Source organism: Entelurus aequoreus, linkage group LG08 (assembly GCF_033978785.1).
Source record: "Entelurus aequoreus isolate RoL-2023_Sb linkage group LG08, RoL_Eaeq_v1.1, whole genome shotgun sequence".
Classification (NCBI taxonomy): Eukaryota; Metazoa; Chordata; class Actinopteri; order Syngnathiformes; family Syngnathidae; genus Entelurus; species Entelurus aequoreus.
In genome coordinates this window covers 61438744-61455479 of record NC_084738.1, presented here as the reverse complement: position 1 = coordinate 61455479, position 16736 = coordinate 61438744, and the positions used below count along the sequence as shown (strand labels likewise).

The following is a 16736-nucleotide window of genomic DNA, read 5'->3' as shown; positions in this document are numbered from 1 at the left end:
CCCATTCAAGCTTTTTACCATTTTTTAAAAAATTGCAGCTTTTCCCAAAATCCCCAAATTTTGGGGAAATTCCCATTGAAATCAATGGGACATTCTTCAAAGTTCCACAACTCCCACATTTTTCATCTGATTCAAACTGTTCCAACTTCTAAATAATCACCCTGTTCAGGAATTATGTGCTATACTTCAACAATTCTAAATAAAATTCCTGTATTTCCCATAATTCCTTTTTTTTTCTTCATTTGCCCCATTCAAAATGAATTGCCCATTTTTCAAACTTCCACAATTCCAAGTTAGAAGAAATTCCAGAATTTTCCAGAATTCCTGGTTTTCCAAAGCCCTTTTTTCTGGCGACTACTCTTTCCACATTTTTCAACGCATTTCCAACCCTTCCACTGTCAAAACATTCCTCTTAATTAAAACAATTCCCGATTTTCCCGAAATTCCGGGAATTCCGTAATACCATTTCTCAATTCAACGTGTTACTACTTCAACATTACTCGACCGATTTCAAAAATTCCAACACCAACCATTTCAACTCATTCAGACCATTCAAGTTTTTTACCATCCATCAATGCATTTTCTACCGATTGTCCCTTTTGGGTGTGCTCTACCTTCCATATTTTTCACACAATTCAAACCGTTCCAACTTCAAACTGTTCAGCCTATTCGGGAATCGCGCGGTTTCCCTTAACAAATTCCAAAAATTCCCAGATTTCCCAGAATTCCAGGTTTTCCGGGACATTTTTCCCATTCAAAATGAATTGGACATTTTTCAAACTTCCACCATTTCCACATTTTTCAACCAATTCAACACATTCCACCATTCTGGAAATTTAAACAACTTTTTTTCCAAATTCTAAAAAATTCCAGGAATTCCCACAATTCCTAGTTCTCCAAAGCCTTATTTCCACCCTTTCTTTTGGCAACTACTCTTTCACATTTCAACCGTTCCTCCGTCAAAACATTCCTCTTAATCAGGACAAAAACAAAATGTTTTTTTGAACAAAATTCCCGGTTTTCCCAAAATTCCGTAATACAATTTCTCAATTCAACATGTTAATACTTCAACATTTCTCGTCCGATTTGATTAATTCCAACACCAACCATTTCAAGTCATTCAGACCATTCTTTTTTTTTTCACCATTTTCAAAAGAATTTCCACTTTTCCCGAAACTCCAGGAATTCCGTAATACCATTTCCCAATTCAACATGTTACTACTTCAACATTTCTCGACCGATTTGAAAAATTCCAACACCAACCATTTCAACTCATTCAGACCATTCAAGTTTTGTTTTTTTTACCATTTTCAAAAAAAATTAAGTTTTTCCCAAATTTCCCAATTTTTTCTGAAAGTCCCTTTGAAATGAATAGGACATTCTTCAAAGTTCCACAACTCCCACATTTTTCATCTGATCCAAACTGTTCCAACTTCAAAATATTCACCCTGTTCAGGAATGATGTGCTCTACTTCAACAATTCTAAAAAAAAAAAATTCCAGGATTTCAGTTCAACTTCAGCATTGGAGCATTCACACATCTACTTCCTGCGTGTGTTTTCAGGGGAGTTCATCAAGGCTCTGTACGAGTCCGACGAAAATTGCGAGGTGGATCCTTCCAAGTGTTCCTCGGGAGATCTTCCGGAGCACCAGAGCAACCTGAAGATGTGCTGCGAGTTGGCCTTCTGCAAAATCATCAACTCCTACTGGTGAGTCCCAACATCCCCACGTGCATCTTGGGAAACCCTCGAGTGACTCCTGCCGCCTCCTGCTTCCTGTCCAGCGTGTTCCCGCGAGAGCTGAAGGAGGTGTTTGCGTCATGGCGGCAGGAGTGCGGCAACCGGGGTCGCCCGGACATCAGCGAGCGCTTGATCAGCGCCTCCCTCTTCCTGCGCTTCCTGTGTCCCGCCGTCATGTCGCCCTCGCTCTTCAACCTGATGCAGGAGTACCCCGACGACCGCACGGCGCGGACGCTGACGCTCATCGCCAAGGTCACGCAGAACCTGGCCAACTTCACCAAGTGAGTGTTTTTCAGCCGAGTTGCAGAAGAGGAAGGTGCCAGCGCTCTGATTCCCTCTCTGATTCCCTCTCGCCAGGTTCGGGAACAAGGAAGAGTACATGTCCTTCATGAACCAGTTCTTGGAGCACGAGTGGACCAACATGCAACGCTTCCTGCTGGAGATCTCGAACCCGGAGACCATCTCCAACACGGCAGGCTTTGAGGGCTACATCGACCTGGGCCGGGAACTGTCCACCCTGCACTCGCTCCTCTCAGAGATGCTGTCCCAGATGGACCAGGTATTGACTTCTAGCCACACTTAACTTAGCCTCTTAAGGCCCAAGCTGTTTGTTTACATGCTTTTTTTTTTATTTCTCTTTGCTATTTGGGCTTATTGGACCCTAATTAGAATAAAAACTAAGAATCATCTTTTGATATGTACTTTAGTCCATAAGTACACAAACGTGTACGTCATGTTTAGTGACATGCTAATTCTTATTTTTACACTTTTTTCCCCCAAATTCCATTGTATGTTATACTCTTCTGACACCACCAGATGGCAGTATAAGTGTCCACATAAGCGGCCATAAGAGCTCAATTTTGTAAATAAGAGCTAAAAGGTGCTGTCCACGCATGTGGCCACTAAACCTTTAGAGGTTTTTAAAGGGGAAATGCACTTTTTTTGGAATGGTTCACAATCATTATGAGAGACAAGAAGACAAAAGGTTGTTGTTTTTTTCGCTTTCTAACATAAAAATTGGCTCGTTCTTTGTGGCTAAAATGCAGCTAATCAATTCTACCTCGAAATTATTTCAAAAATGCATTCAAACACTGTCAACAATACTTGATTTACGTTCCGTTACCTGTATAACAACCAAGCTGTAGCGACATTGTTATTGTTGTTATTTTTCTAGTGTACTAACACATCGGTGTGCTACGGTATTAGCCGTAAAAGCTAACTACAGAAAGAGATAAGCGATTAAGGTGTCAAACTCAAGGCCCGTTACATCATTTTATGTGGCCCGCGAAAGGCTGGAAAAAATTAGTTTCAATACAAAATAAATAAATAAATATTTTTTACTAAATGCATTCGTTCTTTCAATTTTGACAGGAAAAAAATGCATATTTTAAAATGTAGTATTATCTGATCATGCCAATTATATTATTAGTGCACAGAGACAAGAGACAAAATTATGTTGTTTTTCACCTTCTAACATGTAAAAATTGGTACGTTCTTGGTGGCTAAAATGCAGCTAATCAATTCTACCTCGAAATTATTTCAAAAATGCATTCAAACACTGTCAACAATACTTGATTTACGTTCCGTTACCTGTATAACAACCAAGCTGTAGCGACATTGTTATTGTTGTTATTTTTCTAGTGTACTAACACATCGATGTGCTACGGTATTAGCCGTAAAAGCTAACTACAGAAAGAGATAAGCGATTAAGGTGTCAAACTCAAGGCCCGGGGGCCAGTTCTGGCCCGTTACATCATTTTATGTGGCCCGCGAAAGGCTGGAAAAAATTAGTTTCAATACAAAATAAATAAATAAATATTTTTTACTAAATGCATTCGTTCTTTCAATTTTGACGGGAAAAAAATGCATATTTTAAAATGTAGTATTATCTGATCATGCCAATTATATTATTAGTGCACAGAGACAAGAGACAAAATTATGTTGTTTTTCACCTTCTAACATGTAAAAATTGGCTCGTTCTTGGTGGCTAAAATGCAGCTAATCAATTCTACCTCGAAATTATTTTAAAAATGCATTCAAACACTGTCAACAATACTTGATTTACGTTCCGTTACCTGTATAACAACCAAGCTGTAGCGACATTGTTATTATTGTTATTTTTCTAGTGTACTAACACATCGGTGTGCTACGGTATTAGCCGTAAAAGCTAACTACAGAAAGAGATAAGCGATTAAGGTGTCAAACTCAAGGCCCGGGGGCCAGTTCTGGCCCGTTACATCATTTTATGTGGCCCGCGAAAGGCTGGAAAAAATTAGTTTCAATACAAAATAAATAAATAAATATTTTTTACTAAATGCATTCGTTCTTTCAATTTTGACGGGAAAAAAATGCATATTTTAAAATGTAGTATTATCTGATCATGCCAATTATATTATTAGTGCACAGAGACAAGAGACAAAATTATGTTGTTTTTCACCTTCTAACATGTAAAAATTGGCACGTTCTTGGTGGCTAAAATGCAGCTAATCAATTCTACCTCGAAATTATTTCAAAAATGCATTCAAACACTGTCAACAATACTTGATTTACGTTCCGTTACCTGTATAACAACCAAGCTGTAGCGACATTGTTATTGTTGTTATTTTTCTAGTGTACTAACACATCGATGTGCTACGGTATTAGCCGTAAAAGCTAACTACAGAAAGAGATAAGCGATTAAGGTGTCAAACTCAAGGCCCGGGGGCCAGTTCTGGCCCGTTACATCATTTTATGTGGCCCGCGAAAGGCTGGAAAAAATTAGTTTCAATACAAAATAAATAAATAAATATTTTTTACTAAATGCATTCGTTCTTTCAATTTTGACGGGAAAAAAATGCATATTTTAAAATGTAGTATTATCTGATCATGCCAATTATATTATTAGTGCACAGAGACAAGAGACAAAATTATGTTGTTTTTCACCTTCTAACATGTAAAAATTGGCTCGTTCTTGGTGGCTAAAATGCAGCTAATCAATTCTACCTCGAAATTATTTTAAAAATGCATTCAAACACTGTCAACAATACTTGATTTACGTTCCGTTACCTGTATAACAACCAAGCTGTAGCGACATTGTTATTGTTGTTATTTTTCTAGTGTACTAACACATCGGTGTGCTACGGTATTAGCCGTAAAAGCTAACTACAGAAAGAGATAAGCGATTAAGGTGTCAAACTCAAGGCCCGGGGGCCAGTTCTGGCCCGTTGCATCATTTTATGTGGCCCGCGAAAGGCTGGAAAAAATTAGTTTCAATACAAAATAAATAAATAAATATTTTTTACTAAATGCATTCGTTCTTTCAATTTTGACGGGAAAAAAAATGCACATTTTAAAATGTAGTATTATCTGATCATGCCACTTATATTATTAGTGCACAGAGACAAGAGACAAAATTATGTTGTTTTTCACCTTCTAACATGTAAAAATTGGCACGTTCTTGGTGGCTAAAAATGCAGCTAATCAATTCTGCCTCTAAATTATTTCAAAAATGCATTCAAACACTGTCAACAATACTTGATTTACGTTCCGTTACCTGTATAACAACCAAGCTGTAGCGACATTGTTATTGTTGTTATTTTTCTAGTGTACTAACACATCGGTGTGCTACGGTATTAGCCGTAAAAGCTAACTACAGAAAGAGATAAGCGATTAAGGTGTCAAACTCAAGGCCCGGGGGCCAGTTCTGGCCCGTTACATCATTTTATGTGGCCCGCGAAAGGCTGGAAAAAATTAGTTTCAATACAAAATAAATAAATAAATATTTTTTACTAAATGCATTCGTTCTTTCAATTTTGACGGGAAAAAAAATGCATATTTTAAAATGTAGTATTATCTGATCATGCCAATTATATTATTAGTGCACAGAGACAAGAGACAAAATTATGTTGTTTTTCACCTTCTAACATGTAAAAATTGGCACGTTCTTGGTGGCTAAAAATACAGCTAATCAATTCTGCCTCTAAATTACTTACAAATGCATTCAAACACTGTCAACAATACTTCATTTACGTTCTATAACCTGTAAAATAACCAAGCTGTAGCAACATTGTTATTGTAAGAGCCAACACTGAGGAACTCTTTTTCTAGCGTAGAAACACATCAGCGTGCTACGATATTAGCCGTAAAAGCTAACTACGGAAAGAGATAAGCTAGCTTCTACGACACAGGTGTCAAACTGAAAAAATGGGTTTCAATAAAATATAAATTTGAAAATGTTTTTACTAAATGCATTTGTTCTTTCAATTTTGGCAGAAAACAAAATGCCTATTTTAAACTTTAATATTATCTGATCATGCCAATTCTATTATTATATATTGTATTGCAAAACTATTTTTGTGAGATAAAAACAAATAGATAAATATCTGCTAGTCACCTTTATTTATGATTTTAAAGCAAGTTATACATAAAAAAATGTAATAATCAAATGCATATGCATTTCGATTAATCGTGATTAATCACAGGCTATTACCCGCATGCATAATGTGAAATACATTTTAAAAAAGCGTCCCTCTGAAAGCAGCCATTACTGTGACAACACAAAACCGGTTTGAGTTTGTCATGTTCAGTTTGTCAATATTGTTTTTAGTAAGTTTTAAAGAGCATCAATTTGAAAAAAATTCAACTATTTTTTGACTGACTTGAGCCATTAAATACTGGAAAATAACATTTTTAAAATAACAATACATCCAGATTGATCAGCAACATGAACTCAGGAGCACAATATATAAAAAACTATTTCTGCTGATATTTTTCTTAATCAAAATGAGGAAGTCAGGATTAATGACTACAATAAGCACAGAGACAAGAAGACAAAATATTTTTTTCCCGCTTTCTAACATGTAAAAATCGTCTCGTTCGAGGTGGCTAAAAATGCAGCTAATCAATTCTAACTCTAAATTACTTTAAAATGCATTCAGTAACAGTCAACAATACTTCATTTACGTTCCATAACTTGTATAATAACCAAGTTGTAGGAACTCTTTTTCTAGTGTACGAACACATCGGCGTGCTACGATATTAGCCGTAAAAGCTAACTACAGAAAGAGATAAGCGAGCTTCTGCGACAACACAAAATACGTTTGAGTTTGTCATTCATCATTCTTGTTTAAGTTTGTTAGCATTGTTGTTAGTAAGATTTAAAGTTTTAAAAAATTCAAACCTTATTTAAACTATTTTTTTAACCGTCTTGAGCCATTTAATACTGGAAAATAACATTTTTAAAATAATAATACATTCAGATTGATCTTGAACTCAGGAGCACAATATATCAATAACAATTTCTGCTGGTTTTTTTCTTAATCAAAATGAGTAAGTCAGGATTAATGACTACAATGAGCACGTTTTGTAGTGCACAGAGACAAGAAGACAAACGTTTGATTTTGTTCGCTTTCTAACAAGTAAAAATTGGCTTGTTTGAGGTGGCTAAAAATGCAGCTAATCAATTCTGCCTCTTAATCACTTTAAAAATGCATTTAAAAACTGTCAACAATACTTCATTTACGTTCCGTAACCTGTATAATAATCAAGCTGTATTAACATTGTTATTGTAAGAGCTAACACTGAGGAACTCTTTTTCTAGCGTAGTAACACATCGGCATGCTACAATATTAGCCATAAAAGCTAACTACGGAAAGAGATAAGCTAACTTCTACGACACAGGTGTCAAATTCAAGGCCCGGGGGCCAGTTCTGGCCCGCTACATCATTTTATGTGGCACGCGAAAATGACAAATGCATTTGTTCTTTCAATTTTGACGAGAAAAAAAATGCATATTTGAAACTTTAATATTATCTGATCATGCCAATTATATTATTATATATTGTATTGCAAAACTATTTTTAAAAACAAATAGTTAAATATCTGCTTGTCACCTTTATTCATAATTTTAAAGCAAGTTATACATAAAAAAATGTAATAATCAAGGTTATTACCCGCATGCATAATGTAAATTAATTTTAAAAAAGCGTCCCTCTGAAAGCAGCCATTACTGCGACAACACATAACAGGTTTGAGTTTGTCATTTATCATTTATGTTTAAGTTTGTTAATATTGTTTTTAGTAAGATTTAAAGAGCATCAATTTGCCTGAAATAAAAAAATAATAATAATTCAACTATTTTTTGACTGACTTGAGCCATTATATACTGGGAAATACATTTTTTAAATAATAATAAGTTTAGTAGTGCACAGAAACAAGAAGACAAAAGGTTGTTGTTTTTCGCTTTCTTACATGTAAAAATTGGCTCGTTCTTGGTGGCTAAAAATGCAGCTAATCGATTCTGCCTCTAAATCACTTTAAAAATGCGTTTAAAAACTGTCAACAATACTTCATTTACGTTCCGTAACCTGTAAAACAACCAAGCTGTATTAACATTGTTATTGTAAGAGCCAACACTGAGGAACTCTTTTTGTAGCGTAGTAACACATCGACGTGCTACCATGTTAGCCACAAAAGCTAACTACGGAAAGAGATAACCTAGGTTCTACGACACAGGTGTCAAACTCAAAAAATGGGTTTCAATAAAATATTAATTTAAAACATTTTTTTACTAAATGCAATTGTTCTTTAAATTTTGGCAGGAAAAAAAATGCATATTTTAAACTTTAATATTATCTGATCATGCCAATTCTATTATTATATATTGTATGGCAAAACTATTTTTGTGAGATAAAAACAGCTAAATATCTGCTTGTCACCTTTATTTATGATTTTTAAAGCAAGTTATACATAAAAAAATGTAATTACATTTTTCATCATTTATGTTTAAGTTTGTTAGCACTGTTTTTAGTCAAATTTAAAGTTTTTTTTAAAAAAAACACACCTTATTTAAACTATTTTTTGACCGACTTGAGCCATTTAATACTGTAAAATAACATGTTTAAATTAATACATTCAGATTGATCAGCAACATACTGTATATCAAAAACAATTTCTGCATATTTTTTTCCTAATCAAAATGAGGCAGTCAGGATCAATGAACACGTTTTGTAGTGCACAACTTTTTGAAGCATGTTCCCCTACAGCCAATCCCTAAATCCGCGTTGGGTACAACAATCCGAATGTTGACATTTCTGTCGGAGGCAGAGATGATGAAACGGGATTGTCCGTAAGTCAGGAGGAGCTAGAACGATGCCAGGAATACATCAGGATGTTTACGGTGACGCAATCAATAATTCATGATTGCATCACATAAACAGCGTGCAACACAATAATGGATTTTTGGGCATTGGCCCCGCTAGCAGATGGGAAACTGGTAATCATTAGATCAAGTCTTCCATGTCCTTCAATAATTCAGGAGATCTTGACTTGGTAAGAACACGGGCACTGAAAACCGCGCATGAACTTTTGTGCTTTAAGAGTTCCACCTCCAAGCTGGGACCTCTACCGAGGATCCTGCGAGAGGTGACCACGGCGCTGACCAACCCCGCCGCCGCCGCCGTCCAGACCGCGGCCGGGCAGCCGCCGGAGCAAGGGGGCTCGTCGCCCCCCGCCGAGGCCAGCTGCAGCATCTCCAGCGGGCTGCAGAAGATGGTCATCGACAACGACCTCACGGGGTGAACACAATTACGATTTTACATTTCAGAAGTCTTGTTTTGCGTAGCGGGAAGAATCTGCAAGATTATGTAAAGGTAGCCATGGTCTTACAGTGTATATATTTGTTAGCGGGAGAAAAACCACATCTAGGGATGGGTACCCGGTACCTGGGAATCGATACTGGTACTCAACAAGAACAATTTACGGTACTTTTTGTCAGGTTCAAACACTGATGACATCTATTAAACAAGACAAGAAGCAAAGAATCAAACGGAGACAGAATTCAATTTGGCTCAGTGAGGAGAAACCTGTACATCTGTACCCTTGCACAGTGTTCCACGCTCTGGCGGAAGATTGTACGCCTCCTCTTTTATTTGGACTTTCCCTGATTGCATGGCGACAGCGGTTTCTAAGGGACAGGGGTCGTAAACGGCCGTCGCCTTTGATTACAACAGTTCAAAAGGTCGTAAAAGAGTTCAAAGAAGAGGTGTCTGGAACTTAGGCAGATCCTGCTTTCTCTCCGCTTTGTAGTTCTTGGGTCAAAACAATATCTTTCTGTTGATTACAATACGTGAAAGAAACCGACACCTTCATGTTGCTTCCCAATTCTACACAGTGGAGTTTTACAAGCCTTCTTTTTGGTAGGTTCAAAGACAGCTTTTGTCTTCTCGCCGGGAACTCATTTCAACACCAAGTTTTGTGATAACTTAGATACAATTATTCTGACACTTTTGGCAAAACTATTTGGTTTTGATAACAAAATCTCATTTTTTTAATGCAAAATCTAAAAATTAGCAGATTATGATAACAGCTGTCCTTGTTTTTATTATCGCATTTCTCAGTTTCATTTGCAAGTATGCCATTAAAGTCCGAGTTGATAGATGACTCATGGGGTGTTGGCTAGTCAGTTGCTCCCTAAAAAGTGTTAATACTCTAAGTATTGTGTTGATTGTACGCCAGCTGTTTGATCGTGCCGCGCATCTTGGTGGTTGTTTCCATTAGCAAATTTGAAGGTATTGATTGATTGATTGATTGAAACTTTTATTAGTAGATTGCACAATATAGTACATAGTCAGTACAATTGACCACTAAATGGCAACACCCAAATACGTTTTTCAACTTGTTTAAGTCGGGGTCCACGTTAATCAATTCATGGTAAAAATGGTTGAAATTGCCATGTAAAATTGCTCATGCTAATCAGTAGCATTGTTGGGTTTGCCGACTCCCTGAATCTGCCGAGTGCGCGTTGGCTACCGTGTCCAGACTGGCGGGTGACATCACTATTGAACTTTTTCCCTTTAACTTTAAAGGACACACCAACCCGGGAACATGAATACAACATAACAATAATAAAATAATACAAATATGGGACAAAAATATGGAACACGTACTTTTGTTTCTAAATTATTCTGTTTTTCAAGGGACGGTTGGCAACTCTGGTAGCAAGTCAATAGCAAAGCCAGTTTATGTTAGCATCAAGCTAGCACATTTTTTTTTAGAAAAGTGGAGCCTTACTTAACTTACTTTGGAGTGTTTTTTTAAAATAAATATCCGTATTTTCCACAATGTAGAGCGCACCGGGTATATCAGCCGTTGCAAATCAGCTATTTAAAGAAAGATTTTGTAAATGTTTATTTACATACCTTAATTGTTTCCAAACGGTGTGTGTAACACAGCAGTAAAACGGCTGATCAAACAAAACAGAAGTCGTCGTTAAACAGACTCAATGACTCCACGGTGACATTTTGGCGAATTTACTGAGGAATTTGTGAAATTGAAACAATACAAAAAGAAGACTAACACAGATACCCGTAAATGTGTTAGCATATTAGCTAATGCTGCTAACGACGCTAGCTTGATTACATTAAGATAGCACGTACAAATATGCATGAAAACACTCCTACAGACATCACACATGGGACGGTTTAGTAAGTACGAATTGTTTTAGTTATACTGTAAAACTTACAAACGTTGTTTGGAGTGATGGATGAAGAATGAATACGAGTGGAAACGTCATGGACGACAAAAAAGACCTAAGCGCTAAACAGAAAAGCACTGCAGCACATGCAGTGAGCGAAGTCATCCAAAAGATGGCGTCATAGCACAAACAATAACGCACCTTTTCAGCGTATTTGCTTTGTTTATTTAAAAAAAAAATATTTGCATTATGGCCGTCGGCGAAGAAAAATCCATAAATTACCCGCAACGTTTTACAAGCCGCGGGGTTCAAAGCATAGGAAATAGTCTGTAATTGACAGTACTTTGTCGGCATTGAAATTTGCAACATCACTGAGTCCGCTCTCAGTGCTGCTGGAGTGATGGCTAAGCGCCAAAGTGCAACCCCAGGTATGGAAACATTGCAGGAACATCTGTAGGACCAGCGGGATTCGGTACCCATCCCTCGTTTCTACGTTCTTCAGTTAATATTCAGTACTTCCTGTCTTCCTCTCAGGTTGGTGGACTTCACCCGGCTGCCGTCTCCCACCCCAGAAAACAAAGACTTATTTTTTGTGACGAGGACCTCAGGCATCCAGCCTTCGCCGGCGCGCAGCTCAAGCTACTCGGAGACCAATGAGCCGGATGTGGGCGTGGCCAACGGGAGCAAGAGTCTGTCCATGGTGGACCTGCAAGACCCGCGCAGTATGGAAGGCGGTCCAGGTCCCGGCAGCCCCGACACCCTGGCTGAGGTCCCGGCCTCTGTGGGAGGCTGGCCCTCCGCCAGGGTCCCTCAGTGCGTTATCCCGGGCGGTCCGACCATGAGGAGGTCCGGTCTGACGGCGGCGACCACCCCGAACACGGACGGCGCCCCTGGTCGACCTGCCCAGCTTCTGGCACCCCTGTCCTTCCAGAACCCGGTCTACCAGATGGCCACCTGCCTGCCCGTGTCCCCGCGGGGGATGACCGACTCCGGCTCGGAGTGCCACAGCTCGGTCAGTTCCCATAGCAACAACGAGGACGGGAAGCACTCCTTCTTGAACCACGGCGGCGGGAGTAGCAGCGACGAGTACACCCGGCGCTCGGGCGAGTTCACCCGCCGGCAGCTCTCCCTCACCGAGGCGCAGCACCAGCCCGCCGTGCCCCGGCAGAACAGCGCCGGCCCCCAGCGGAGGATAGACCAGCCTCCCCCGCAGAGCGTCACGCGGGGGTCGCACGCCTCCCAACCTGCTCGGCGGCGCCTACCCCAGGCCGGGCTCCGGCGGCATGATGACCTCGTCCCCGGACTGGCCCGTCGGCGGCGCTCGGTTGCGGCAGCAGTCGTCGTCGTCCAAAGGCGACAGTCCCGAGACCAAGCAGCGGGCTCAGCACAAACAGGTATGGGCGCTGCGCTTAGCCAAAAGTCCGACCAATCAGGGCTGCCCGGCAACAGCGAGGAGGAAATCCACGTTAAACAGCAGCACAGGTTATTTCTTTCCAGAGGAGCCGTGTGGGCGGGGCCTCTGCGCTGCTCGCGTGCACGTCATTTGCATGCAGGGTCGCTTTGCGGCGTTAGTGCGGACTGAGCGGCTTATTAAGCGGTCCTGTTCACGCCCGCGTGTGCACACAAGGTGACAGGAAGCAGACCTCGCTGGGAGGTGGAACAGCTGGCTTGACGTGTGTGTGTGTGCGTGTGTGTGTGTGTGTGTGTGTGTGTGTGTGCGTGCGTGCGTGCGTGCGTGCGTGCGTGCGTGCAAGCGAGCGTGCGTGCGTGCGTTAGTGTACAACACTTTTAAAGTACTCCATCCATCCATACATTTTCTACAACTTGTCCCTTTTGGGGTTGCGGGGGGTGCTGGAGCCTATCTCAGCTGCATTCAGGCGGAAGGCGGGGTACACCCGGGCATACTTGCCAACTGAGACCTCCAAATTCGGGGGCGGGGCTAAGGGGGGAGGAGCATATTTAAAGCTAGAATTCACTGAAATTCAAGTATTTCTTTTATATATATATATATATATATATATATATATATATATATATATATATATATATATATATATATATATATATATATGTCTTAATTAGATTATCCAAAAAATAGTGCTCGATACCGTGGTAGAGCGTAATATGTATGTGTGGGAAAAAATCACAAGACTATTTCATCTCTACAGGCCTGTTTCATGAGGGGTTTCCTCAATCCTCAGGAGATTTTAAAATCTCCTGAGGATTGAGGAAACCCCTCATGAAACAGGCCTGTAGAGATGAAATAGTCTTGTGATTTTTTCCCACACATATATATATATATATATATATATATATATATATATATATATATATATATATATATATATATATATATATATATATATATATATATATATATATATATATATATATAAAAGATAAATACTTGACTTTCAGTGAATTCTAGCTATATATATATATATATATATATATATATATATATATATATATATATATATATATATATATATATATATATATATATATATATATATATGTATTTTATTATATATACTGTATATATACATATAAATAAAATAAATACTTGAATTTCAGTGTTCATTTATTTACACATATACACACATAACACTCCTCTCTACTCATTGTTGTATTTGAAAGTGCAATGCTTTGCAGCCAGTAGCACAGCATTTGAAGGAGCATAGGTGTGGGCAGTGTAATATTCTGGGTTGGAGTCAATAACCAGGTGAGGTGTTGAGGGAGGGTTGGCGAGTATGCACCCTGGACAAGTCGCCACCTCATCACAGGGCCAACACAGATAGACAAAACAACATTCACACACTAGGGACCATTTAGTGTTGCCTATCAACCCATCCTAACAGTGGTCAATGGTCGCCCTTGGTTACGGGATGAAGGAGCCCTCATACCTTCATGCTCAGGTCTGGCCAGAATCTTTCACAGGCCTGTGGTTAAATCACTGTTGTCATATACAGCGAGCGCCCGTGCAACTGGCATCAGAGTGAGACGTCGCCTCGTCATTTAAGCGCCTCCGGTCCACGGACCGCCCCACTTAGAAACTCCGGCTTTGACATCTCACCTGCATGTGTCCACATGTTCATTTTCCAGCTTCTTTCTGTTGTTGTTTGCCAAGCCCTCGCCTCCCCCATGTGCCTCCCGCTCATGTGTGTGCGTGTGTGTGTGTGTGTGTGTGTTGCGTGTGTGTGTGTGTGTGTGCTGGTTCCCACTAGGCCCCTTCCCCAGTGAACCCCATTGCACTGGACCGCACAGCAGCCTGGCTATTGAATATGAATATGCAGTATTTAGACCATGAGGGGATGGAGCAGCACTCACTGAGACTCAGAGGAGATGTGACACATGTGCAGAAGGTAACCTAAGCCCCCTCCCCCACCCCTAACCCACCCCCGCCCACACCCCAAACCCCTCCCTCATCGCTACTTTTTCCAGCACGCCGCTCTCTCACCATGAATGAACGTACTGAAGATGGACATATTCCTCTCACGCTTGCAACATTTCCTCAAATAGCGGTTTATTTACTCATTGTGACAAGTAACTGTCCTCATGCAATTCCACAACAGAAAAATACATCTACCGTATTTTCCGGACCATAGGGGGCACCGGACTATAAGGCGCACCGCCCATCTAGTCAGGTCTATTTTCATACAAAAGGCACATTAAAGGGGTCATGTTATTATTCTTTATCTAAAAAAAATGTTATATATTTTTGAGCGCCGTGTGTAATGTTCTATATTTTCAATGGAACATACAACATTTTGGTATTTACTTGAGTCCTCTTGCAGTCCACACATATCTCTAATGTGTGACTGCCATCTACTGGTCACCATGTACCAAATAAAATAGCTTTGAGGTCGGTGAAGTTAAAGTACCAATTATAGTCACACACACACACATGCTGAGTGTGGTGAAATTACTCTCTGCATTTGACCCATCCACTTGTTCCAACCCCTGGGAGGTGAGGGGAGCAGTGAGCAGCAGCGGTGGCCGCGCTCGGGAATCATTTTGGCGATTTAACCTCCAATTCCAACCCTTAGCAGGGAGGTAATGGGTCCCATTTGTATAGTTTTTGGTATGACTCGGCCGGGGTTTGAACTCACGACCTACCGATCTCAGGGCGCACACTCTGAAAACCAGAATTATTCCATACATGAGGCGCACTGTCGAGTTTTGAGAAAATGAAAGGATTTTAAGTGCGCCTCATAGTCCGAAAAATAGAGTATTTATTATTACCGTATTTCCTTGAATTGGCGCCGGGAATATAGTATTCGCCTGCCTAGAATTACAGCCGGGTCAAACTCGTTTCGCAAAATAATTAGCGCATGCTTGGCACTTCCGCCGGGTCAAATATGAGTCATTAAATGACTCCCGCCTCCAGGTGGTAGAGGGCGCTAGTGGTCCTTCTTGCGACTACCAGTACTGCAGGAGACAGGTACTGCAGAAGAAGACAACAAGCAGCAAGCATGCAGCAATTGTTTGCTTGCACTTTTAACATGGAGGATTACATATCTAAAATAAAACCGTTTTATAAACTGGACTTTCAATCGAAGCAGGAGGTAATAATTAAAGGAATATCTCCAGAGACTTTTAAAATTGAAGAAAGATGAGAAAGACTGCCTTTGATCAGAAGCAGCTGCACATGGACCCATCTACAAGTAAAGGTAAGATCATAATAACGTTTTTTTTATTAAATGTGTTTTTAATGATAAGGTATGCGCCGGAGTGAGAAGAGGTTTTAAAATAATTAGAGCATGCTTGCTCATTCCGCATGGTTTTGGTAACCGCAGGAGTGAGAAGAGGTTTTAAATTAATTAGCGCCCCTGCGGCTATTCAAGGAAATACGGTATTTACTATGCATTATGTACTATGGGGCGGTATCGCTCGGTTGGTAGAGTGGCCGTGCCAGCAATTCGAGGGTTCCAGGTTCGATCCCCGCTTCCGCCATTCCTAGTCACTGCTGTTGTGTCTTTGGGCAAACTGTTACTACGTCAACATTTTTCAAATTCCTATTATCTATAGTTTCAAAAATTCCTGTTTTACACGAAATTCCAAAATTGCTAGGAAATTCACATTCAAATAAATGGACAATTCCCTGGTAAAAATGTTTCAATTTCATACAAGATTTTTATTTTTTATATGTCAAAATTGTGAATTATAACTATGAGTAATTAACTAATGGTTATTGTAGTTTCAGCGTTTTTCTGTGGGAAAATTATTTTTTAAGAAAATGCATTGAAACAAATAAGGCTTCTTTCTATTACTTGCTAGAACACCTGGTACTCTCTGCAGCTGAGTAAACAACCACTCTCAGCCACTATTTGAGGAAATTTGGTATAAACTGAGATGGAACTTTGTGTGTGTGTGTGTGTGTGTGTGTGTGTGTGCGTGTGTGTGTGTGTGTGTGTGTGTGTTTAAGTGTAGTGCATTTTGTTTGTGTGTCTGCTTTTTTGTCAGCAATATCAGCCCCTTTTGCTCCCCCATTAGATAGATAGATAGATAGATAGATAGATAGATAGATAGATAGATAGATAGATA

At 39.7% G+C, this 16736-nt stretch overlaps 1 protein-coding gene across 1 annotated transcript in view; it reads left to right on the top strand.

The window, feature by feature from the left end:
- Positions 1-16736, top strand: part of LOC133656415 (disabled homolog 2-interacting protein-like) — an 87346-nt gene that overhangs the window by 54848 nt on the left and 15762 nt on the right. Inside the window, exons 4-9 of the mRNA XM_062057497.1 lie at positions 1564-1708; positions 1783-2019; positions 2096-2297; positions 9095-9291; positions 11724-12756; positions 14417-14554. Coding sequence (XP_061913481.1) covers positions 1564-1708; positions 1783-2019; positions 2096-2297; positions 9095-9291; positions 11724-12756; positions 14417-14554 — 1952 coding nt within the window. The remainder of the gene's footprint in view (positions 1-1563; positions 1709-1782; positions 2020-2095; positions 2298-9094; positions 9292-11723; positions 12757-14416; positions 14555-16736) is intronic.